This window comes from Rhinatrema bivittatum, chromosome 3 (genome assembly GCF_901001135.1).
Source record: "Rhinatrema bivittatum chromosome 3, aRhiBiv1.1, whole genome shotgun sequence".
Classification (NCBI taxonomy): Eukaryota; Metazoa; Chordata; class Amphibia; order Gymnophiona; family Rhinatrematidae; genus Rhinatrema; species Rhinatrema bivittatum.
In genome coordinates, this window is record NC_042617.1 from 572,124,695 (window position 1) to 572,151,405 (window position 26,711).

General features: G+C 42.8%; 1 protein-coding gene across 1 annotated transcript in view; it reads right to left on the minus strand.

Moving 5' to 3' along the window:
• Positions 1-26,711, minus strand: part of SYNE1 (spectrin repeat containing nuclear envelope protein 1) — a 966,955-nt gene that overhangs the window by 388,506 nt on the left and 551,738 nt on the right. The window contains 7 exon segments of the mRNA XM_029596918.1: positions 6,064-6,236; positions 9,854-10,018; positions 16,667-16,822; positions 17,247-17,390; positions 19,718-19,900; positions 20,627-20,804; positions 26,358-26,494. Coding sequence (XP_029452778.1) covers positions 6,064-6,236; positions 9,854-10,018; positions 16,667-16,822; positions 17,247-17,390; positions 19,718-19,900; positions 20,627-20,804; positions 26,358-26,494 — 1,136 coding nt within the window.

The window sequence follows — 26,711 nt, forward strand, 5'->3', positions numbered from 1 at the left end:
AAGGGAGGGGAAGGTGGGGGGAGGGCGAAGGAAAGTTCCCTCCGAGGCCGCTCCGAAATCGGAGTGGCCTCGGAGGGAACAGGCAGCGCGTGCTGTGCTCGGAACGCGCAGGTTGCACAAATGTGCACGAACAAAAGTACGCGCTCGCGCAAAATTATAAAATCCACCCCTAAGTGAACACAAAACAAAATGTATTGTTTGTGTGTTCATGCAGTCTATTTTTATTGAATTTGCATACTCAGTTTCCATTTAGAAAACACAACATTAACTCATCTGGGAGGGTACTACTGAGTACCTAACATAGGGTCATGTGGCATTAGGGCCTTAATGCTAGTTGAGAGAGAGAGAGAGACTCTAAATAAATATCAATATGTCACTATTTATACCACTGTAAGAGGGGGTACTTTAAACTCAGGTGTGGGGTTTACACAGGGCATTGTACAAATCAACTCCTCTTGGACCTTTCTTTGATTCAAATGACAGAAAATCTTCAGTGATGTCAACTTCGCTTTTCTGACCTCTGACTGTGTAAACCCCATACTGAGTTAAACGTACCCTCTCTTCCCGTGGTATAAATAGTGACATATTGATTTCTATTGAGAGTCTCTCTCTCCGTCTCTCTCTCTCCAACATGTGTAATAAGATCCTTTTTGCTGTAACGCCCCCACGGTGTATTAATCAGCACGTGAAGTGATAAATGTATCGCACCTTGCAGAAATCACCTATGCGAAGCGGGAGCAGGGTAATTAGCTTTCTTTTATCGTGAGCGCTATTTCCGCTATATTTATAGCATTTTGGTAAATGCAGGCCTTAGCTGTCCAACCTTGCTCACTGGCACCTGTCTTTATTGGACGGTACAGAGGAAGGGTGGGAGGGAGCAGGCAGGGAAGGCTCCCCCAGCAGCTTTTTCTATTACCTGAGAGCAGGGACCAAGGGAGGGGGATCAGTAGTGGGCTTTAAAAAAAAAAATCCATAGTACTGTCAGAAGAGAAAGATATTGGCGGGATGTTTACAAAAATGCTTTATACAATTGGGATGGAGGGAAGTGGATTAGGGCAAAGTGGTCCTTTGAAAACATATTTGTACACTGGTGAGGCTGGGAGGTAACAGGATCAGGTGGATGGGACCTTTGCAAAAGTATTTCATACAGTCAGAAGGAAGGGAAGAAGCAGACGGAGCAACAGGACCACTGAAAAAATATGTGTACAGTCTGGGGGCAGAGACGAAAGGGGGATCCTGCGCCAGACCTAAATCTATATTTCAGTTGGGAAGAACAATGGCCGGCCAGATCTAGACCTGCTATTGCAGCATTTAGATTTGACTGGCCACCATCAGACGGTTGGCACTGAATATCAGTGCTAGCCATTTTACTTTTTTTCTGCTGATCTAACCCTAGCATCCTGGACCAACCAGGATTCGAGCAGCTAAAGTTAGCTTCCTAATGAAAGTTAAGAGGACAAATTTAGTCACTTGCCCCAGTCAATTTTCAAAGGCTTTGATCTAACCAGGTAATTCCATACTTAGCCACCTAGATCCCTTTGATTATTGACCTTTAATTAATGATACAATAGAAACAGAAATATAGAAATGATGGCAGAAAAAGACCAAATGGTCCATCCAGTCTGCCCAGTAAGCTTATGGTAGAATCTGCTGGGCTGTGTAAGTTACACCATGCTTATCAGGTTCCCAGATCATAAACGATAGGACCCTCATTGGTTGCTGTTTGAATCGAATTACCCATTACCCCTGTGCTAATCAGTTTCACACATTGTAAAATCCAGGGCCCTCGTTGATTGCTGTTGAATCCAATTTCCCGTTTTGCCTTGTCATTGAAACAGAGGGCAATGATGGAGTAACATCAACAGCATCAAGGCTTATTGGTTACGGGTAATAACTGCCACACCATCAAGTTAGTCTATGCACTCTTTTCTTCATTTCCATCCTTTAGCTTTTAGGGATCCACAGTATTTTTCCCATGCCCTTTTGAATTCTTTCACTCTTCTGGTTTTAACCACCTACTCCAGAAGGGCATTCCAGGCATCTACTACATTCTCAGTGAAGAAATATTTTCTGACATTGGTTCTGAGATGTCCTTCCTGGAATTTCTTTTTGTGACCCCCTACTTTTACTGATTTCTTTCCAATGGAAAAGATTTGACCTTCAGGTATCTGAAGGTCTGTATCCTATCACCACTGCGTCTTCTCTCTCTTCCAAGGTATACATATTCATATCCTTCAGTCTCTCCTCATACGTTTTCTGATACTGACCCCACACCATTTTGATAGCCCTTCTCTGGACCATCTCCATCCTGTCTCTATCCCTTTTGAGGTAAGGGCTTCAGAACTAAACACAGTACTCCAGATGAGGTCTCACCAAGGACCTGTATAAGGGCATCACCACCTCCATTTTCTTGCTGGTTATTCCTCTCTCTATGCAGCCCAGCATTCTTCTGGCTTTAGCTATCACCTTGTCACATTGCTTTGCCATCTTCAGATCGCCAGAGATTATCACCCCTGTGCACATCAGCCTTCACCCCTCCCCATCTCATACAGCTCTTTTGGATTACCATAGCCCAGATGCATGACTGTACTTTTTAATATACAGTTTTGAATTAATAGTGACTGCACTTTTTGGCATCGAATCCTAGCTGACAAATCTTCGACCATTCTTCAAGCGTAAATCACTTTTCATTCTCTTTACTCCTTCAGACATGTCCATTCTGTTGCAGATCTTGGTATCATCTGCAAATAGACAAAATTTATCTTCTATCCCTTCCGCAATGTCACTCACAAAGATATTGAACAGAACCAGTCCCAATACCAATCCCTGAGGCTCCCCACGTAACACAACTCTCTCTTCAGAGTAGGTTCCATTAACCATTACATGCTGTCTCCTGTCAGTCAACCAGTTTGTAATCCACTCCTCCATCTTGGCGCTCACTCTGAAGCTTCTCATTTTGTTCACAAGCCTCATATTTGGGACAGTATCAAAAGATTTGCTGAAATCCAAATATATGACATTGAGTATTCTTCTTCGATTTAATTCTCTAGTCATCTAATGAAAAAAATCAATCAGGTGTATCTGAGCGGACTTTCCTCTGGTGAATCCATGCTGCCTCAGTTCCAGCAACTTACTGGATTGTAGATAGTTCAGTATCCTTTCTTTCAACGGCGTTTCCATTAATTTTCCTACCCTGAGGTGAGGCTAACCAGTCTGTAGTTTCCAGCCTCCTCTCTGCTTCCACTCTTGTGAAGCGGGACCACCAGCGCTCTTCTCCAATCTCGCGGCACCACTCCCATTTCCAGGGATCTATTGAACAGGTCATTTAGTGGACCCGCCAGGACTTCTCGGAGTTCTTGTAGTATCCTGGGATGTACCTCATCTGGCCCCATGGACTTGTTCACATTCAGTTTTTTTCTACCTCTTCTCACACATACTCTTCTGTAAAAGGAGGTGTGTCTAGCCCATTCCCTTCTACGGTCTTGTCAACCAGCGACAGTCCTTCTCCAAGGTCTTTTTTAGTGAACACAGAACTGAAGTGTTTGTTTAATATTTCTATCATTTCCTTGTCTGTCTTGGCACATAGCTCCTCATCACCTTTCAATTTCACTATACCACTTCGGGCTTTCCTTCTTTCTTTTATATATCTGAAAAGGGCCTCTCTTTTTCTCTTTGGCAATTCTTTTTTCCACGACCTTTTGTTTTTCTGATTTCTTTCTTTGTCTCCCTCATTTTCACCAGGTATTGTTCCCTGTGCTCCTCTTTTTGGGTTCATTTATACTTCCTGAACGCTGGTCTTTTGCCTTTATTTTTGTAGCCACCTTCTTTGAGAACCAAATTGGTTTCTTTTTCCTTGAACTTTTGTTTACTTTTCTAATATATAGATTTGTTGCCTTTGTAATAGCTCCTTTTAATTTAGCTCACTGTTATTTTACGTCATCCATTTTCTCCCAGTTTTCTAGTTCTTCCTCCAGGTTCATCCCCATTTTGTCAAAGTCCGTATATTTGAAATCCAAAACTCTGGTCTTTGTGTGACTTCTTTCTATCTTATTTGATCACTTGGACTCAGGTGGGCACCTGTCCAGACATTATAGACATTATCCCCATTTGTGAGCACTAGGTCCAGGATTACACCATCCCTCGTGGGATCCCATACCATTTGTTTGACCATATCCGCTCTCTCTCTACTTCTCATAGATTCCGCAGAAGGGATCCTCGTCTCCATACTACAATTGTATTTCTTTATTTATTTATTTTAAGTCTTTTCTATACCGTCGTTTGGTGTGGACCGTCACAATGGTTTACATTAAGGCACATAAAAGTAATGATACTACTATTTGTCCGTTTACATAGGTGCCATAAGGTTCGGTAACATAGTTTGTTATCAATGTTAGTTGTTAAATGTGATTAATCATGTCCATGTCTTTCCTTCTCAGTTTTAATTACAGAGCTAATTTTACAAATGTAACTTATCCATTAGTAATGGTGTGCTATATCTTAAAAAACTACACACTTAGTGCATTTCTGCAGTGTGTATGGTTGTTTAATTGTTCGTGCTTTGCCCATTCCTGGCTTCTATTCTCCCTTCTCTTTCTGGAAGGCTTGTTTAAATAGCCAGGTTTTCAAACCTTTTCTAAAGGTTTTGCTGTCTCTTTGTAGTCTTAAATCCAAGGGCATGGAGTTCCATAGTATGGGTCCTGCCAATGATAGTGCCCTCTCTCTTGTAGAAAAATTTGACTAATTATGTGTGTCATCCCAGAAGTGTTCTCTCTTTCTCTCTCTCTCTCTCCCCCTCTCTCCCCTCCCACCTCCTCCAAAACAGGATTATTGCAATAAATATTGCAAAGCCCAGTTTGGGCATAACACCAGGAAGGTGCAGTTATTTCAGGTGGAAAGTTATTGCACATAATGTTAAAACTCCTCATTTTCATAAACTCCTCCTTTTGACAAAAATTTACATACACATCTCACGATGTGTAAAATATCGCATGGGTTATTGTTATCGTGGGTGTTAGGGCCCACGATAACGCCATAACCCATATAGCGTTCACAAGAAATATGCATTATAATAAAGATGATGACCTGGGATGTTGATCCTCTTTCTCTATCTTCATATTAAATTTTTCAGAAGGCCAAAAGGGACATGTATTTTTAATTAATTTGAAGGCATGTTTAGTTATTTATTTATGTCTCACATTGAATGCAGCTTCTATTACAAGTATGCAAATGGAAAAGATAAGTGTGCAAGTGAGCTAACAACATAACTGACACTATTTCTCATCCAGAAAATAAAGCTCTAAATGTCCATTAAGGGGATTTTGTAACATTGTACATAAGTTAGCCGGCAAATGCATGTATAAGTTACACCAATTTTTAAAGTGGATTTATGTGCAGAAGTCCACTTTAAAAATTGTCCCAACAATTCTACTAAAATAAACATCCTGCACTAAATTTCCCATGAAAATGTACACAGAAGCTTTTGAAAACTCAAATGTTTGAGCCTGATTTTCAAAAGCATTGACATGCTTAAAACTAGGTTTTACATATCTAAGTGAATTTTACCCTTGTAAATGGGCTTTTGAAATTTGCTACAATACATGCCATCGAATTGTCAAAAAGGTTTTACCCATGCTGAGTGCACTTAATGGGAGCAAATGGCTTTTGAAAATTGCTACAATACTATGTTGCATTTACAGCCATAACTCCTTTGAAAATTCACTTGTATGTGCGTTAAGTGCAAATTCTTTTCTAACTCCGCCCCAGGAACACCTCCACTCAGTCCAGGTAAAATTCCGTGTGTGAATGAAAAATGTGCAGCTCATTAGAGCCAAGAAAGATGCACAGCACCCATCCAGGTAGGTCAATAATGCTGGTTTACATGACTCTTTCTAATTAATCAGTGTTTCTTGTTTCTCAAACAATTAAACAAAGACATTTCAGAGGGCTATCAGTAACCCAGGAAGGGCATAGAAATTAATTTAAAAGCATTTTCTTAAAGAACTCTTTTTTCCTAACGGTCCTAATGTTATTAATCTCTGTGCGATCTTTTTTCAGTCCTGGTACCTTTTACACTGTATGCAGGTAGAGAGGAAGGACGCCCAAGACTCTTTTAGTTCCTTCAGCTGCAGCTGAATATCAGGCACCCCATCTGGGGAGGTGTTTCTCAGCACGGAGTCTCCTCTGGTCAGCACCATTTTCACCTGAATCTCCTTCTCCTGCTTCAGCAGCAGCAGTGTCTGCAAAAAAAAAAAGCAGGGTCATGTACAAATATCTGCAGGAGGGATTACCATTAAGGAAAGGCAACAGCACGCAGGGCTATTCTGCCACATTCCTGAGCCTCTCAAAAATGCCCTCCTACTCCGTGGCAGGAGTAAGTGGTAGAGCCTGCTGCCTGCATCCACATCTACGAGAGCTATGCTTGTGTGGCGGGGCTACGCCAGCCACTAACACCTTCCCTGTGTGTTTTTTCTGTCTAGGGGTAGTTGGAGGGGGCTTTGATAGTTTTTGATTCCTCCCAGTGCTATAACCCCAACTTCTGGGTGGGATACTGTTTTGGGGGCCTAAAGACCGTTGGAGCATGCCCAGTGGGTTAAGTGGGAAGGTGACAGAGGAAGAGAGAGGAGTCATAGCTAGAGATTCCTCCAGGATCTCAAAGCAACTGGGGTAGAGAGTAGATCAGGAGCTAAGGAGAAGGAAGGAGGCAAGAGATCCTCCCCCCCCCCCCCCAGGATCTCACAGCAAGAATGTTTGGAGAGCAGCTAGAAATCACCCCCGGATCTCAAGTAAGAGGGCCGGTGAGAGGAAGAGTGAGGAGCTGAAGCCTCCCCAGGGTTTCAAGAGAGAGGACTGAAGAGCAAGAGATTTCCCCAGGATCTCAAAGCAAGGTGGCTAGAGAGCTGGAGATTCCCCCTGGATCTCACAGAAGGCAATTCAAGCATTTGGAGAAGAGGTTTTGAGGAAGAGATTTGCAGGAAGACATTTTGGATTTTGACGGAGCAGTCCCTGAGGGAAGGGCATCCTCCCTGTATCACAAAGGACTGGAGGCAGAGATCTTATTCAACAAGTTAACAGAAAGCATAAAGAGAAGGAAGTTGCCTTTTGAGCCAAAAACTCAAGGGACTTGTATTTTTTTAAAGTTTGGATTACAGTTAACAAGTTAGACTTTTTAAAACTGTTTTATTGGATATTTTTGCCTGGGGATATTTTTCTTCTAACTGTCCAGTTCATGCGAGAACTGGAACTACACCCTAGTTATCCAACTCTCACTGGTGAGGATATTTTCAATCAGAAGGAAGGTGCACGAGTAAGAAAGGAAGTGAACAGAAGGCTGGAAAGAGAAACCATTTGCTTTTTATTGATCATTGAATGTATGCTGATTCTTATCTTTCCTCTTTTTTAAGTTACAGTAAAGACTATCTTTCCTTTGAACACAATGACGGACTCCAGTGTATTCTCTGTGAGTGTTCACCATGTGGACTTAATGTGGGACCCTTTTGTGATTCCTGGTTTCTCCGTCTTTTGCTATTTTTGGCTTCCCTGCTCTTATTTTTCACAGTTGGGCACCTCCTGGAGATATCTGATCTAGAGTATGAAGCAGTCACTGAGACTGTGATAGGCAGCACCAGGGGACCCAGAAATGAAATGTTCCTCCCCAGCTGGACCTGAACCCGGACCTAGAGCACCCCTAGACTCGGATAAAGCACTGAAACAGAGGATCCACTACACTTGTAGCACCCCTTACTTTTCTCTCACTTAATTCTCCTCCATACTTTGCTCTCCTCATCTCTCTTGCCTTCTCCAAACTAGTGCTCTCTTTCAGTCCTTGTCACACTGCTATTCTATATTGCCATCTCTCAGATTGCCTCCCCAAGCTTGATATCCTCCCTATATGGTTCCTACTATTTCTCTCCTCTTAGTTTTCCAAATATATTCACCCAAAAATCCCCTAACTCACCCCATCTTGCACTATAGTTTCTAGCACATCCTACTTTTTTAAGTTGAACCAACACTCCATTTCCAAATACTCCGCCTCCACAAACATTCCTCACACATCTTTCATTTTCCTTTTGTCTCCAGTCAACCTTTCATAGAATCCTAACACTCAAAGGGAGCTCTCTCCAGATTCATGATATCCACAGCTGCCCCACTCCTCCTTAGTTTTACAATTCTACCACCTCTCTCCTCGATCCTTCCTTGATCATTTACAGTCTCTTCTTTCTACCTCCACTCCAGCACACACAAAAGTCCATACCACTTTCTGACTCTCCATGTACAGTCTCTATACCAACCCATCCAATCCCTGTTCCTCACAGACTCGGATCAGAAGCCGCCCTACTCCAATCACCCAACATTTAGTATGCGCAGACACAACATTCATAAATACCAGTGCTGGCATGATGAAAGACAAAGCTCTTTCTAGTTCAGAGAGTGGGGAAGGTAAAAGCAGGGTCTCTTTTTCAGGTATTACTACAGACAGGATGGCATTCTTGATATGGATGACACCACCCTCCCTCATTACTAGCCTATCAACATACTGGCTTCAAGACATTAGAATTCATGGTCAGTCTCTACTGACTGAAGGGAGGGCGAGGAGGACCATCAGTGATTGAAGGAAGATAGGCTCACTGCCAAGGGGATAAGCAAGATTACTGGGCATGTAGTTGTTATTTTGATGCAGTATGATATTCTTTGATGAAGTCTGTGTACACCACATACATGGTTGCTGTTGCTACTCTAGATGTGGAGAAAATGAATGAAGCACAAGTGAACTCTTTCTATATTGGACTTGATAGGAAAGATCTTGGAATGGACACATTTAACCCCAGAGGAGTTTAAATGACATCACAGTTTGAAAGTTATATTATGTTGAAAGGGAACAAAAGGAGGTTTGATTATAGAGGATAGAATTTGACAAAGTGTTTCTGATAGTCTTCGGTGTCCATGGAAGGGAAATTGCTTCAGCTGCTGTTATGGCTTCTAAATGTAGGAAATGGACTTAGAATGAAGGTATGATTACAGATGTCCTCAACCTTTTGGTTACTGAAAATAATTCATTACATACAGATACAAGTCCACATGAAGGTGATGAACCTTGAATTTATCAGTTCTCTTGTGTTTTACATAGAAACAGATGACAAAACCCAATGAAATTTAAAAATTCCTCTATCGTGACATCAAAATTGAAATCCAAGTGCTTTTTGTCTTCATGCCCACACTCTGTGGAGGCCGTAACAAATGAAGCATGCTCAGTTGGTGCCATTGGCCTCTTTCCCAGGGAAGACTGATGGGCGTTAATGGGGGAGACTTCCCAGGATCCTGTGCTTTGGAGGGCCCCGTCCTCAACTTCACTTCCTGTTCCCGAGCTCTGCCAGAGACCTAAGGAATCATGGCAGATGGTCCCTAAAGGCCCCTCCCTCTTCCGTCTCAGGGCCCCAAACCCCCTAGGGTCAGTAATCATCAGCATCTCATAGATAGGATAATGTAAGGAAACGACAGAGAAATGAGACATTCATGTGCAGGCTCTGCAAATAATTTAAGCACCTCGTGCACAAGACAGAGATATGTGGCATCCATACGGTCATATTTAAACTGCAGACGCAGATACTTATATTCCCATTGTCACCCAAAGGTGTCATTGAGGAAAGAGACTCATTATATGTTTAAAAGATGCTTTAGGAATAATACTAAAAATAAACAATAAATAAATAAATAATAGTAGTGATAACTTTCATCAATTATAATCTACTATTCACCTCTAATACCATCTGTATAGCTACAGAAGCTATGTTTTGACATATCAGAGATCCCAAGTTAAGAAAACACAGGAGTGTGATTATGCATATTCATACAGTACCTCCAGCTTTGACATCCGGCTGTCTAGGACACTTTTGTCAGCTGTAGGGTGGCAGTAAGATTTCAGCATATGATTTGCATCAGTCATCCAATCCTGCAACTCTTTCAAGCCTCGAGAGAACTGATGGTGCTCTGCAACGATTCGATCTATCCTTGACACCTTTTCCTGGAATTTGGAGAGAAATGAATGTCTAACATTGCAAGTGCACTGAGGTGGCGACTCACGAAGCCCGGTCTGCCTGTCTATACGGTGTACAGTAATGCATGCATGCAACACGCCTTCAGAATTGATATTAGTGGAAAACAGTGACCCAGAAACATATTGCAAAATAACACCAAATACATGGCGATTCTGTCTTTAGACAGAATAAACTAAAACCAGCTTGCACATTAGTAAAATATGAAATGGGAAAATGCATACTGTAGGTTCTGCTCCTCTTGAAAAAATTACTCTGATTTACTGTTTTGTGGTTCCCATATGTTTTGGAGTTGAAAAGGGGAGGGGACAAACCCAGAGGATCTGTAGTGGCTAAAGAATGGAAAGAAACAGGGTAAGGTACAGAGAAGAGCAACCAAAATGATAAAGGGGATGGAACAGCTCCCCTGTGAGGAAAGGCTGAAGAGGTTAGGGCTGTTCAGCTTGGAGAAGAGACGGCTGAGGGGGGATATGATAGAGGTGTTTAAGATCATGAGAGGTCTAGAACTGGTAGATGTGACTCAGTTATTTACACTTTCGAATAATAGAAGGACTAGGGGGCATTCCATGAAGTTAGCAAGTAGCACATTTAAGACTAATCGGAGAAAATTCTTTTTCACTCAACACACAATAAAGCTCTGGAATTCATTGCCAGAGGATGTGGTTAGTGCAGTTAGTGTAGCTGGGTTCAAAAAAGGTTTGGATAAGTTCTTGGAGGAGAAGTCCATTAATGGCTATTAATCAATTATACTTAGGGAATAGCCACTGCTATTAATTGCATCAGTAGCATGGGTTCTTCTTAGTGTTTGGGTAATTGCCAGGTTCTTGTGGCCTGGTTTGGCCTCTGTTGGAAACAGGATGCTGGGCTTGATGGACCCTTTGTCTGACCCAGTATGTTCTTAAGTTGGGGTACATTTTAGCATGGGGGTAACCTGTACAGAGTGGCAGTTACAACCCTAAACATTTTGCTGGACAGACTGGATGAAGCATTCAGGTCTTTATCTGCCCTCGTTTACAGTGTTACTATGGGTGCCTCTTTAAGGACATCTACCTTCTTTTGACCTTTTTTTTCTATCCTTGCAAGTGAAAATCTTCTTCCAAAATTGTGACTTTTGTGGTCTACTCGATGTGAAAAGCAGCTTACCCAAACATTTTGATTTTGTTCCCATGCCTGTGAAATTGGGGAACATTTCCTGTCCTACTGACCTGACACTCTGAGCTTGTTTCTTAGCTCCAGGGTTTGCCGAGTATTATCTCTTGCGTCGCAAATTAAGGCAGGGCCAGACTTACAATTATGGCGCCCACAGGCAAAAGAACTCAAGGAAGTCAGCGGGCAGCGTAGGGAATACTCATTTTTGGGTGTCTTCAGATGGCACATGCCCATCTTACCTATGCCTACATCCGGCCAGGACCCCAGGGCATGCCAGGAACTTAAACAAAATAGTGCCAGAAGGAAAACTTGACTTTTTGTATCAAATAAACTTGGGGCTCGATATTCAAAATGTGTTCAGCACTATTTAGACAAGTAAGTGGGACTTATGTGGCTAAGTAGCAGCCACTGAATATGTGCTCACATTCAGCAGCCGCCACTTAACAGAATAAGTCCCTTATATGAATAAAATATACACACATATAAAGTAGATGGGTACTAGGCAGATCGGGGGAGGAACAAGTTGGACATAGAACTTATAAGCCCAACTATCAATATTCAGAGTTAGCTGTATAAGTGGATATCTAAGTTTAGATGCTCCAAAGAGCAGGTCTAAACAGCCAGGTTGACTTATCTGGCTAAGTGCGCACATATACGCATATATCCAACGGCTTTGCAACTGGTAAAAGTATATATCAAATCATACTGTAAAAATTTTCCTTTGCGAACACAAGTGTGTGTGAGGATATATTTCACATGCCCCTTTGGGATAAGAAGTTATATACTGTGCTGCTTACTAAGGCGTTAATCTTCAAGCAGTCCACCAAAGAAGTCGGCAAAAATATGTGTAAGTTGCTGTAAGCCTGGTGGTCACAGCATGTGATGCAAAGAGCTCCTGGCTCTCAGAGAACGAGTCCGATCTCTGGAGGCTAGAGTGGCAGACCTGGAGGAGCGGAGGCAGACAGAGAGGTATATAGATGAGACCTTCAGGGACATAGTAGTCAAGTCCCAACTTCAGACTGGCGGCCCTGGTGCTGCCTTGGAAGAAGAAGGTCTCATGATGGGAGAGCACCAACCAGGTGCAGCAGGAAAGGATCCTGTAGCAAGGACCTGCTCTCCAGGTAATGCATTGTCCTTTCGCACTGAGGATATCTCCCCAAGGCCTACTGCCCAAGAGGGAAGGGTTAGGTCGGCCGTCATAGTTGGTGATTCGATTATTAGGAATGTAGATAGCTGGGTGGCGGGTGGGCGTGAGGATCACCTGGTAACTTGCCTACCTGGTGCGAAGGTGGCGGACCTCACGCGTCACCTAGATAGGATTTTAGACAGTGCTGGGGAGGAGCCGGCTGTCGTGGTACATGTGGGCACCAACGACATAGGAAAATGTGGGAGGGAGGTTCTGGAAGCCAAATTTAGGCTCTTAGGTAGAAAGATTAAATCCAGAACCTCCAGGGTGGCATTCTCTGAAATGCTCCCTGTTCCACGTGCAGGTCACCAGAGGCAGGCAGAGCTCCAGAGTCTCAATGAGTGGTTGAGACGATGGTGCAAGGAAGAGGGATTCAGTTTTGTTAGGAACTGGGGAACCTTTTGGGGAAGGGGGAGTCTCTTCCGAAGGGATGGGCTCCACCTTAACCAGGGTGGAACCAGACTGCTGACGCTAACCTTTAAAAAGGAGATAGAGCAGCTTTTAAACTAGAGCAAAGGGGAAAGCCGACAGTCGCTCAGCAGCGCATGGTTAGGAGAGAGGTATCTTCAAAGGATACTAATGATGCATTAGAATTAGGGCATCCCGACAGTGAGGTTCCAATAATTAGAAAAGTAGTCCAAGTGCCTGTAACTAAAAACTCACCTGAGCTAAAAAATTCTAACTTATCCCTATCAATTAATAAGCAGAATGAAAATACAAACAAAAAACAAATTTTGAAATGTTTGTATGCTAATGCCAGAAGTCTAAGAAGTAAGATGGGAGAATTAGAATGTATAACAGTGAATGATTAAACTAATCAAAATAGAGAGGATATATCTTATTTATTTTATTTTCTTTTTTATCTCTATTTTTATTTTTATTTTAAATTATCAGAAACAACACCATCAGAACTAGTGCAAATATAATTTAATCCACTGCCTCTCGCCTCGCAATGGGCCGCAGGCAATTTCAGCAGTTTGTCAAGCACTGTGTTTGTAATCATTTGGTGTTGTTTCACGTTTACTCACACTATTTTATTTAATCCACTTAAAAACTTTATTTTTTATTTTTTTACCCCAAAACCAAAAATATTTTCCATTAAATCCTAAGATTTTTATACTTAGCTCCCACTGTAGATTTTATTTCAATACTGTCCCGACAGCTTGGAGAAGAGACGACTGAGGGGGGATATGATAGAGGTGTTTAAAATCATGAGAGGTCTAGAACGGGTAGATGTGAATCGGTTATTTACTCTTTCGGATAGTAGAAAGACTAGGGGGCATTCCATGAAGTTAGCATGGGGCACATTTAAAACTAATCGGAGAAAGTTCTTTTTTACTCAACGCACAATTAAACTCTGGAATTTGTTGCCAGAGGATGTGGTTAGTGCAGTTGGTGTAGCTGTGTTTAAAAAAGGATTGGATAAGTTCTTGGAGGAGAAGTCCATTACCTGCTATTAAGTTCACTTAGAGAATAGTCACTGCCATTAGCAATGGTTACATGGAATAGACTTAGTTTTTGGGTACTTGCCAGGTTCTTGTGGCCTGGATTGGAAACAGGATGCTGGGCTTGATGGACCCTTGGTCTGACCCAGTATGGCATGTTCTTAAGCTAAGAACCAGGGAAACCAGGGTCCAGTTCTACTTCTCCCACTGATGCTCCCTGTGACCTTGGGAAGGTCACTTCAGCCTCCATTGCCTCAGGTACAGGGTAAATAACTAATAGTACCTACACTGTAACTTGCCTTCAGCTCAGATTTGGAAAAAGTGAATAATTCAATCTAACCCCCCCTCCCCCCCCCACTAATTTTGAAGGCCATCTAACATGTGCAAAGTCCGCTGAGGAAATTCTCCCACCAAATGACCCCACAAAAGTTACAGCTGCTAAGACGTCCATGAAATTCCCCATGCATCCTTTTACAACTGTAAAAGGGTACGTGCAAGTCCAAACTCCTCCCCAGCGCTGCCTCTGGAAAGGCCTCCACTGACTCCCTTATCTTTCACGTGGGTGGGGGTCACACCTGATTCAGTCCCACCTGAATTGAAAAGGAGAAAGGGATTGATTAAAAGTTCCCTTCCTCCGCGTTCTTAGAGTGTGGGGCGTACAGGAAACAGCAGCTTGTTTCATTTAGAAACAGAACACTAAGAATCTAATTAGAAGCACGTTTTTTGTGTTCTGTGCTTCACCACATACTTGCAGGCAGCCCAACAGCTAACGTTTCGGAAGTGCATAGTGGAGCCCTAGCTGAAAGCCTAAAACGGGCAATGAAACTGAAATACTGAACCTACTGTGCAGCTCACACCGGTGCAAGGCGGACGTTTTCTGCCTAGTGTGGCAGTGCAGCTCTGAACTGGTTGTGTGGGAAGCAAAGTATTTGACACAGCAAATACATCCTCAATAGAAAAAGCTATTTAAAAAAAAAAAAAAAAACCCAAATGTATGCAAGAGCTATTGTATAAAAGTTTGCACAAGAGCACAATGTCACATACAGCAGTGCTCCACCTAAAATGATCATCTGCCCACATTTTTTTGTGCAAACGTTTCAAAACTCAACTGCCAAAGTCCCATTAAAGAAAACAGTCTTTTTTATTCTTTGTTTGAAAAATATTGGCATGAGTTGTGTTTCAGCAGAGGCATTCCAGTCTCAAGAGAAAACGAAAAGCCCCTAGCATTGCAGGTCGGCTCCTTTTTGTGATCTTGCTGTTTTAGGTATTTATTATTATTTGCTGTTGCTTTTGTTTACTTGTGAAGTGTGATTCTTTTCTCTCTTTATTCTTGCTCTGCATTACGGTTGCCTGGCATTTGTTGGCTTTAATATTTTTGTTTATATGAAAATGTTTAATAAAATATATATATACAAACAAAAAAAAAGTCCCAAGGATTAAAGAAAAATCTTGCATGTATCCAAACAATCAAACTTCATTACGAGCTCTACAGTCTCAACTATTCTCACAAACTAGGAGAAGGTCAAAGAGATTTCAAACCCCAGCAAGCACGGAGCAGCTGGATGCTCAAACAACCCGACTGGTTTTGATGGCTCTCTGGATGGTTACAAACCTTGCTGCAAAGACATGGAAGAGGGCACTGAATTAAATAGGGAACTTGTCAGAACCAAAAAGGAAGTCGACAATGCTGGAAGAGCCTTCCCGCAGAGGTCGGCAATAGTATAGCATTTAACTATGCTTGCGAGAGAGCGCGAGAGAGCGAGAGAGCACTTCACTATGAGGTTAAGGTGTTGGGCAAAAGATGTGGGAGGTAGAGCTGATGTTTATTTAAGTATGGGAGTTTATACGTCTGCTCATCTACCCAAAGTGGTAGGAAGACAAGGCAATTGGCTTTATCAGTTCTCATCAAGTTTTATAATGTGTTTAAATTGCATGCTTATGTAATCTCACTTTTGCACACTGCTTTGCACGCTCCTATTGTTGGTGTGGGGAGGCGGTATAGAAAAAAATGTGCAAACAAATAAGTAAAATAATGAAATCCATGTTACTTCATGGGTCACAAGTTCAAAAAGAAATCAAATCAATGGTGGAAGAGACAGTTGGGACAGCCGGTGAAAACATGCAAAGCGAGTCCCAGAACTTCAACACCACCGCCCACATTTCACTGCTTCCCTTCAGTGGTAGAGCATTTAGAGAGTTTGCTTTCTATGCAGAGGGCTAATTAGCCTTTCAAAATCACTGCTTTGGAACAAAAGAATACAAGAACGTAAGAAGTTGCCATACTGGGTCAGATCAAGGGTCCATCAAGCCCAGTATCCTGTTTCCAACAGAGGCCAATCCAAGTCACAAGTACCTGGCAAGTACCCAAACATTAAATAAATCACAAACTACTATTGCTTATTAATATGGATTTAGCTTCTAGGAACTTCTCCAAATCTGTTTTAAACCCGGTTACACTAACTGCTGTAATCTCCTCCTCTGGCAGTGAATTCCAGAGCTTCACTATGGAATGGCCTCATCGTGCGACTCCTTTGCTTCTTTCTTTTGTTAGGCGCGTATATCATCCCCTCCCGCTCTTTTCAGAACACATCAACAAGGATACAGAGACAGAGCGCGCTGTGGGTGCCACAGAAGCCACTAGAATAACATTTACATAAATAACTCTTCAGACCCACTGTGACCTCCCACAGCTAAAGCGATAGGCAGTGGAGGGAGATTACATCACACACACATAAACCTTACTGGAGTAGCAAAAGCCAGGGGCTCAATTTTAGATATGAATCTTCCTTGCTGCCTCACGCAGACTGACAGCACACACACAAAGCGTGGCGCATTACCTTGGTTAGATTGCTTAGCGCTAGGTACTGAGAAGACAGCTGAGACACTCTGTGCACAAAGCCTTTGCTGGCAGCCTGGCCTTCCCACAACTGCTGAGCTTTCTCTTTCAGCCTCTCGAGCTGCGGCGCGTTGCAGCTTATTTCTTCAAGGACGGACTGCAAAAGCACAAGCAGATTACAAGGAAAAAAGGAGGGGTGGGATATGAAGCGGTGCCATGACACAGCAGCCCTGGATAACATGGAACACACACAAGCAAGTTGCGTGGCCTGGGACACGCGGGCCACGCATCCACGTAAGGAAATCAAACATGGGCCGGCAGGCTGTGCATTAAATTTAAAGAGTAAGGGAGGCCCCCCATGACGAGGAGGTCCATGGTACTGAGGGCACAGCAGCCGTCTGACAAGACGTACCAGGCAAGTCACGGCCACTGGGGCAGTCTCACTTATGCAAGAGAAAAGGCAGAGGTGTTAACAAAGCTATGGCAAGCGTTCGAGGAACTGGGAAAGAGAGTGAGAGAGAGAGAGAGCCTGAGACTACGGCATGATCCGGTCCCAAGCTCAGGGGAGGCCGCACTATCACCTGAAGCTTCTGCTGCTCTTTCCTCTTGGCAGGGAGATCGTGGAGCTGGCCGCTGCTTTCTTGCACCGCCCGCTCAGTGGAGCTCAGCCACTCCTGGACCGGCCGGGCGCTCGCTTCAAAGTCCTTCATCTCTATCTTCAGGTTCTGCCAATCAGAGCGGGAACATCTCATGTGCTGCCTGAGTCTACCGGACGTTGTTATGCAATGTGCGGCTTTACAGTCAAAAAGCAAAGGTCCTGAAACCTGCTCGGACACAGCCCAACACGCTGTATACTTGCTGCATTGTATTTTTGCCTCTAGTATCTCATTTTAAAAAAATGTACTTCAAAATGTTCATTGTCGGGTAGATTTTAAAAGGGCTGCGCGTGTGCCCTGTAAGTGATGAAAAGGAGTTGACTGGTACAATGTGGCTAGCAGTCACTGCAGTGTACAAATCAACTCCTCTTGTTAGAATAGCCATCACTTAGAAAGGTCAACAATTCTTTACTGATGTCAGTTTTACAATGGATACCTCTAAATGTGTCTGTAACCCCACCCCCCCAACTCCAACCCTCCTCCCGAAAATTCACCCCGAATCAAAGTGCCCCCTTGCAATGGTCCATATATAGAGTATCAGACTGAGCCTCTCTCTTCCCCTCCCGACTCCTGTGCCCAGTGAGGAGCTGTGGCACACATAACATGCACACACTGGGCTGAGGGAAATCTGGAGCTATGTGTGTCAGTGCTGGAACACCTGCCCCATTTCCACCTACTTTTCTGGGCACACGTACCTCAATGTACACGCACCCTTCCCAGCTGTTTAAAATTCACTTAGCTCCCGCACGGTCCACTTACGTGCATATGTGGCCATTTTTGCGCACGGAAGGCTTTTAAAATCTACCTCTTATTGCGAGCTATAATATACATCCTTTATCATTCAATGAGGCACATTTAAATGTTCTTTTTTTTTTTTTTTGCTTAATATTTAGATTACAGATCCCTCATTTCTCTGCTACTGTAAATTATGAGGTACGAAACAAAACAAAAAAAAATCACAAGGCCTCTGGAAAATCACAAGTGGATCCCATGCTTTACTAGGAATAACAATATCTTGATGGTCACTGGGCAGATTTCAGAAACCGGACTGTCTAGTTAATATTTCCGAGGCTTTTTCAAGGTGACACTGAACGAGTGGCATTATTTGTTCAGAGAGCCCAGTTTGAATCTGGCCGCCGGAATGTCACATAACCTTAACATAAACTTCCGTGGCATCACCCTCCTAAATACCCGAATGCTGCCAGAATATGCGCACATGTTATAAGATGGCCAGGGCGTATGCACATGTGCACCTAATTTTAAACCAGGCGCACGTTTAGGCACGCACGCACCGCTTCCACCTCGTAAGTTGGGGAATTTTAAAAGGGGGAGCGCCAGTTTCACCAGCGCGTCCACCAGTTCTCCCGGTTTACGGCTAGGTCCTCTAAAGCTCTCTAGTTGAATGGCTTAAACTCCCCCCCCCCTCCCCCGCTGTTACGGCTAGTTTTTTTATGTTTCTAAACTTACACCTTGCCCCTAGCAGAAGTAAACTTACACGGCAGGGGATCTGGGCACATGCCCAGGCGCGTAAGTATTTAAGTGCACATCTCTTGGCCACGTCCCGAAACACCCATGTCCCGCCTAGACCTTCTCGCTCCTTTTTGAAAACGTTTGGAATGTGCTCGCAGTGGGAGACAGGCGGCATCTGGGTGGCTTTTAAAACTGAGTGGCACCGAATGCTGGCAGCACCTCCAGCCTGCACCAAAGTTTGTTGAAGTAACACCATTTTGTTACAGGCTGGTAAGATCCTGGAGTTTTTCCAAGTGTCCACTGGCGAGACATGGTGGTCAGTGCCACGTGGAGTCATCACACCCGAATGACATCCTTGCCATATTCTAGGCCACTACTTTGGGTTTGCAGGTAGGCCAGTGACTCAACAGGCTGAATTATATGTCAAGCTGAGAATAAAACTGAGCTAATAAAAGGTTTGCAATTCTCATAAAAGTCTAACGAAAGAGCATCCTCATAAAGTCTGAGGTTGATATTCAAAATCCATTTCTTCTTCTCCTGTCCATTTACCAAATTCAGATTTCTTTCCAATGATGAACACGTTTCAGCACTCCTGAGCTGGCCTCAGCAAGACCCTGTACTGTGCAGGCACCATCCTCAGTGGCTGCGATAACCCAGCTAGTTGTATGGCTGACTATCATGCTAATTGGCTAAATCTGAAAATCCGCCTCAGGAAAAACTCCAACATGGTCCTTTTATTTTTTAATGAGTTATATATGTGCGGCTTGTGATTTGCACTGCACAAATTTAGCTGATTAAAGGGACTACATTTTTTAGATGGTTATATTTATCAGGCAAAAAAACAATTTTGGAATCTTTAGAATATTGACCCCTATATATCCTGCAGACAGCGTTTCATGCACAAATATGTTTAATTGTTTCTGTACCTCCAAGGCAGATTCCTTTTGGTGAAGAGTGGCTAGGAAATGTTTCCAGTCTTCCTTTGCACTGCTTACTTTGCCCTGAGCAGCTTCAGCCTTCTCTCCAGAAAAGATCCCGCCCAGAAGTTCTCCCTTGGTCACCACCGTGTTGAGTTTCTGCTGACCATTTTCACTTTCAGATAAGAATTCCTGGACAGAACAGTTTTCTTGTATTAGTTATCACATGCACACCTCGCCTGGGGGCACCATGCAATATTTAAATTAAGGACTGCATTGTCAAGGAGGTGCTAGGGTCGACTGCACACCCCTAGCGCCCACGTGCGGAATAATGCTGTCAGCGGCCGTCCGCAGGTTAGAAAACAGAAGCTGAATTTATCAGCATTGATTTTCCTAATCGGTGCACAGCCACGGGTTCGGGAAACGCACACACTTGTTAATTGAGTGTCCGTTTCCCAAACCTGACTGCCGGCACTTTTTTCAAAACTTTTTTCCTCCTATTCCTCCTATTTAATATCGCAAGATATTAAGTCGGAGGTTGTATAGAGAAGCAGAAAATACTGCTTTTCTGGACAACTTTTGGGAGTGCATAAGGGGATTCAGTTGCGCCTACACAACCCGCGTCCAACTGCGGGTTAAAGAGTGCGCTCAGCTGAGCATACTGTATTGTATCGGCCCCTTAGAGTATAAATACGCTTGGGCGGGGAAATAGCTAAAGGACTTATCTGGCTATAATTTAGCCGGAAAATAAGTTGACTATTGCAATACTTGCCACTTAGATGGATAACTTGTGAGTTATCCATCTAAATAGCTTTGGAATATTGACCTCCATGTAAAATAGCCATACAAACAAAATCCATGTTCTCCAAGAGTAAGCATAATATTAAAAGTCCCCCACGGCTTGAAATACTCCATTACCTGTATTTTTTGCAGATTTGCTGATGCTTCGGTAATATTTTGAGGTACATCAAAACACTTGGCAGTGTTGATTTTTGCACTCAAGAGCCACTGCTGGAAGTCCCTGAAAGCCGCACGAAATCTCTGCTCCAAGACCTGCTCTTTATTCTGACAGCCCTTGGAAGTTTGCAGGCACAGGCTTCGGGGCAGTAGGGGAGGAAAACAGAAACGGAACAACAGTAAATTCACGACTACTACAGCAAATAGACATTTTGCAAAAGAATGCAAAGCTGCTTACCTGCTACAGGTGCACTCGGACGTGAGCAGTCCAATGGTCACACACCTGTATTACATGAGCCTGCTCAGGTCAACCAAATAAAAACCATCTGAGCTTTCTGTGAAGGTGTAAAAGTCTTTCACTGCTCACACATGATACGGGCCCTAGGAGGGATGGGCAATGAGCAGTGTAAGCCTACTATTCCATCAAGAGGCCAATCAAGACAGCAAGTGGATGTGAATGTGTGAACTGAACTCCATATCACAGCCCTGAAAATCTCCTCAGCAGAGGTAGATCTAGGGTAGTGGGTGACTGAAGGAACTATGGCCCTAGCATTATGGCCCTTATGGGCATAACTGAAAGTGAAGCAATTTGTTATCCCAATGTAAATGGAGCACTTTATCTCTGCACTTTTTGGGTCTCTTAGGGTCAATAGAAATATAATTTGACAGAACTTTCTATGAGTTGCTTCATATGGAAGGCAATAGATGTTTTGCAAACCAAGGAATAAAAAACATCTCACTTTTATGGGGATAGGGGGGAAAAATACTAGAATAGTGACTGCCTGATTAAGGTCGACATCCTACATCTCCTTAAGCAGGTATTTGGGATGTGTGCAAAGCACCACCCTAGTATGATGAATCTGAGGTAAGGTGAGTAAGTCACCAAGGACTAGAGCTCATTTACATTGTGTGGTGAAGTGACTACTACCAAAAATGCAACCCTGCAGATACGGTACTTGAGCTCACATGAGCCTAGATGCTAAGGAAGCTTTCATCAGCTTGGTAAGAAATGTTGATGAAACATTTCAAATGAAGGAAGCACCACATGAATCTGATAACTAGAAACTGTGCAGAAAGGGGGTTTACTCCTACATGATGGTGATAAATGCCAATTGCACCCTCGGAGTTGTTATTTAGGACAGACTCTGAAAAATGATAAAGGTATCCAAGCACGTTTTGTGTGTGACAAGAAAAGGAAACTAGGACCTTGACTCACACAAAATGGAAATCTGCACTATTTAAACCCATAGGACTTCATGATGGATTACTTTCTAAAAGACAGAATTTTAGACAACTTTTCAAAGAAATTGGAAGATCATATTACATCTTTTCAATATCCTGGTTCTTTGGCTTTCTGTGATTAGGACAGGAGAGGTTGCCAATTTTAAAAGTATCCGAAAGAACAAATACCAAAAACGAGGCAACCAGGTCTGTTTCAGTCATGAATGAACTATAAGGATCATAGTTCCTTGGTCTCTTGGCCACTGAAATATGGGAGGATATGCACACCAAACACCTGTCCCCAGTGAAGAAGGGTGGCATTTGCTACTAGTCTGCCTTTGGATCTCCTTCTAGGGAAGAGTTGTGTCTTCCTGCTCTGGGTTGTCACAAACAAGTGTGCAAACTTTAGAAAGTTTCTTTTTGCCACCACTCATGGGGGTCTAGGTATTATGCTAGGATGTTATCTCTTTCTGCCCGATGTATGGCTTTTAGGGTCATCTTTTGAGAGATCACCCAGTTCCACATCCTGACAGCTTTCCAGCCGAGGATAATAGAGTTTATTCCTCCCTGCTTATTCAAGCAGAACATTACCACATAGCTGTCTCTTTGGACTAGGAAAATTGCATTGGCACACTGATTTAGAGTATTCATAATTGCCAATAACTCCAGTAGACTGATGTGCAAACGCTTCTCCTGGACAGTGTAGAGGCTCTGAGTGCATAGTCCTTGTGCGTAAGCTCTGCAACCCAGGTTAGAAGCATCTGTAGTGAAGACAATTTGGTGAAGAAGTATTTGCAAGAGTCAAATTGGAATGGAAGAGCCACCAAGACATAAGAACATAAGAATATGCCATACTGGGTCAGACCAAGGATCCATCAAGCCCAGCATCCTATTTCCAACAGTAGCCAATCCAGGCCACAAGAACCTGGCAAGTACCCAAAAACTAAGTCTATTCCATGTTACCGTTGCCAGCAATAGCAGTGGCCACCCTCCAAGTCAACTTAATTAATAGCAGGCAATGGACCTCTCCTCGAAGAACCCATCCAATCCCCTTCCAAACACAGCTACACTAACTGCACTAACCACATCCTCTGGCAACAAATTCCAGAGTCCAATTGTGCGTTGAGTGAAAAAGAACCTTCTCCGACCAGCTCTAAATGTACCACATGCTAACCTCATGGAGTGCCCCCTAGTCCTTCTACCATTCGAAAGAGTAAAAAACCGATTCACATCTACCCGTTCTAGACCTCCCATGACTCCAAACACCTCCACCACATCCCCCCTCAGCCGACTCCTCTCCAAGCTGAAAAGTCCCAACCTCTCCAGTCCTTCCCCATAGGAGAACTGTTCCACTCCCTCCATCATCCTGGTAGCCCTTTCTCTGCACCCTCTCCATCGCAACCACATCCCCTTTGAGATGCGGCGACCAGAATTGCACACAATATTCAAGGTGCAGTCCCACCATGGAGCGATACAGAGGCATCATGACATTTTCCGTTCTATTTACCATTCCCCTTCCAATAATTCCCAACATTCTGTCCACTCTTCGGACCGCCGCAGCACACCGAACCGAAGACTCCAGTGTGCTATCCACCATGACGCCTAGATCTCTTTCCTAGGTAGTAGCACCCAAAATGGAACCCAACATTGTGCAACTATAGCATGGGTCATTTTTCCCTATTTGCATCACCCTGCACCCATCCACATTAAACTTCATCTGCCATTTAGATGCCTAATTCTCCAGTCTCACAAGGTCTTCCTGCAATCCATCACAATCTGCCTGTGATCTAACCACTCCAAACAATCCTGTATCATCTGCAAGCTTGACCACCTCACTCGTTGCATTTCTTTCCAGATCATCCACAAATATACTGAAAAGTAAGGGTCCCAATACAGATCCCTGAGGCACTCTACTGCCCATTCCCCTCCACTGAGACTGTCCCTTTGTGACACATGCTCTCCTGGAATCCAAGAGTGGCCTGGTTCCACTGAGACGTCAAGGTCCATAGGATTTGTCTCATGCATACTGACTGATTCTACACTGTAAATGGATATTTAAATCTCTTTCATTGCTAAAAGTTAATTTTTGCATACCTGTGGTGTCTGATGGTTTTGGCCTTTTCTATCAAACCATGCTCTCATAACTTCTAGATTAGATTATTACTATTGGTGGAATTAAGCCTTAAGAATGCTCAGAGATGTCAGGTACTTCAGAACTCTGCTGCCCATCTTTTAGCAGGCTGTAAGGCTCCCTGAGAGGCTCAGAACCAGACCTGCGTTGGTACTGTCATGCTTGCTGTTGATAGGAAGATGCTGAGAAGATGATTGCTCAATTCACCAAGGGGATTCAAAGCTCTCAATCAAGGAGCCTTGATGTGCTTGGCATGTTGAGTGAAAACTTCAGTGATTCTCCTACCCAGTTGTGCCTCAAAGAAAACTGATGATAACAAGGTGGGGTGGTCTCATACGGGAATGGACATCCTCCATAAGTCTCTGAAGGTCAATGTCAAAAGCTTCAAACCTGAACCTTCGGAGATGAGGTGAAGCTTTGTTTGGGACAGGAAGTGAGAGTCCACCACCAGTTATGGCTGCATTGTATGGTGTAGAACTTCCTGCATCTCCTCACTCTTTGAACAAGTCATCGAAAGGATACCTTAGAGAAACTGTTTGATGTTAGGTATAATTTTGTTTAGCTTTGTGCTTGAGCACTCTTGAGTTCTTAGTTCAGCTCATGTAGAGGAAGTGAGATTTCTCTTCATTCCTAGGCCTGTGCTCTAAGAAGTTAGAGACCAAAGGCATTTTTTGATACAATCTGGCCAGGCAGCAGTCAGTGAGGCTCCATGATCCACACTTCAAGATTCTGGCACCAGCTTTCATGAGCTGAACTTTTACTTCGCTAGTAAGAAGTCTGTTTTTCCAAGTTTGAATCACTTTGCACATATGCACAGCCTGAGACTTCGAGTCCTTGTCCTAGACCTATATAGCAAACCTTGTGATGGTCAGTGATAGACTTCTTCTGCTTGTACCTGGGAATGGCTGCTAGCCTGCTTCTTGGACACGGTATGGAAAATTGGCAAGGAAAAATCAAATCTCTGAAAACAGATGCTACAAAGAGAAAATTTGGCCAAGAGACCTTCTGAACAGTTTTGTCAAGAAAATGAACATAGTCAGCTCAGTGGGAATGTGTAAAGAAAAGTATTAAAAAAAACCCCTAACTACGGTTTTAAAAATAAAGTTAATTTGTTGCTGAAATCAGAAGGCAAGAGAAACATTCTCTACAGCAAATTTGCAGGGCTGCAGTAGTAAAGACACATCTGACAGTTCCAGCAGGGAAAAAGGAACAGAGAGACGCTGGAGGGCTGTGACGACACATGACTGTGCATGAGCAATACAAGGCTTTTTTTTTTTTGTTGCCTTTCCAGAAAGTTCTGGAAGAATCTTCCCATTCAATATGGAGCACAGACAGATGACCCATTTATATGACAACGGTGTACTGCATGACCTCATTTAAAGAGGACCTATCATACCTTGCTATCAGTATGTATTTCTGACATACTACCTTTCCCCACAGTCAAATGCAAAGGATATATAATGATTTATTTTCATTTTTTAAACAAAAGAGTTATTTCGTGCATTCAAACAAACAATTTGTTTGGATGTATGAAAACAAAATGCATGAGAAGTAAACTTGCTCTGCAAAAACACTGTGTCCCACTGTGACAATATATTAAACACCTCTAATGCTTTCTAGGAGTGCGCAAGCCAAAAAAAATGTCATTTCATGTTGTGTTGTCGTTTGGGGGTCGATTTTCATCTTTGTTAATGTTTTCCCATTGTTTTTTGTTTTTTATGTTTCTGAAGATGCATGCACTATTTCTGAATAGCGGGCACTAAAACGATAAAAGAAAAAACACAATTGTTATCATTTCATTTTAAGAAATGACATTGTCTATGTCGTTTTATACAAATGCACCTTAATGGTTTCTGCCACATTTAGGAACTAATCTAATATTAAATAGATTTCCCTTTGGAAAAGGACTGCAGAGCTTGCTGATTGTCTGAGAACTGTCATTCCTAAATGTGACAGAAAGTTAGGGATATGCATTTGTATAAAACGACATAGACAATTTCATTTCTTAAAATGAAACGATAGAAAAAAAGCATGACATTTTGTAGTTTTTCTTCTGTTGTTTTAGAGTGCACTTTTCAGAAATCGTGTGTACACTTTCCGAAACGTAAAAAAACAATGAGAAAACATTAACCAAAACAAAAGTCGCCCCTCAAACGACATGACACAATACAAAATGACGTTTCTCATTTTTTTCATTGATTAAACTTTTTATTCGCTCCGTTTACTAAAATTACACCTGAGCAAGGTAGAACGAAATACAATAATGCAAAAAAAAAAATGCCATAATTGGATATTACTCAGAAAGGCATGAACAGACTGTAATTTAGAGGAGTGATTTACCTGTTGTATTCTTTGATCAATGCAGAGACCTTCACAGAGTACAAACTTAAATCCCCAGAAAATCTACAGAGGTCATTCAGTTGTGCTTTCAACTCCTCCGTCACATGCTCTGCCTCCTTCAGGGCATCTAAAGTCTCCTGGAGGGAAAATCACGAAATGCATTCTATCGTCAGTGAAATATATCGATCACCATCACCTCTGGAACGGATTTTCTTATGAATTGAGTCCTGGTGGAAAGATTCATTTTCCTTGTGTACATAAGATGGCGTTCTACATGCTTTTCATTACTATTAATAACACTTTTGCTCAGCTTATCCTCCACTGTAGGTCAGCAGTTCTAGGGAAGCAAAATCT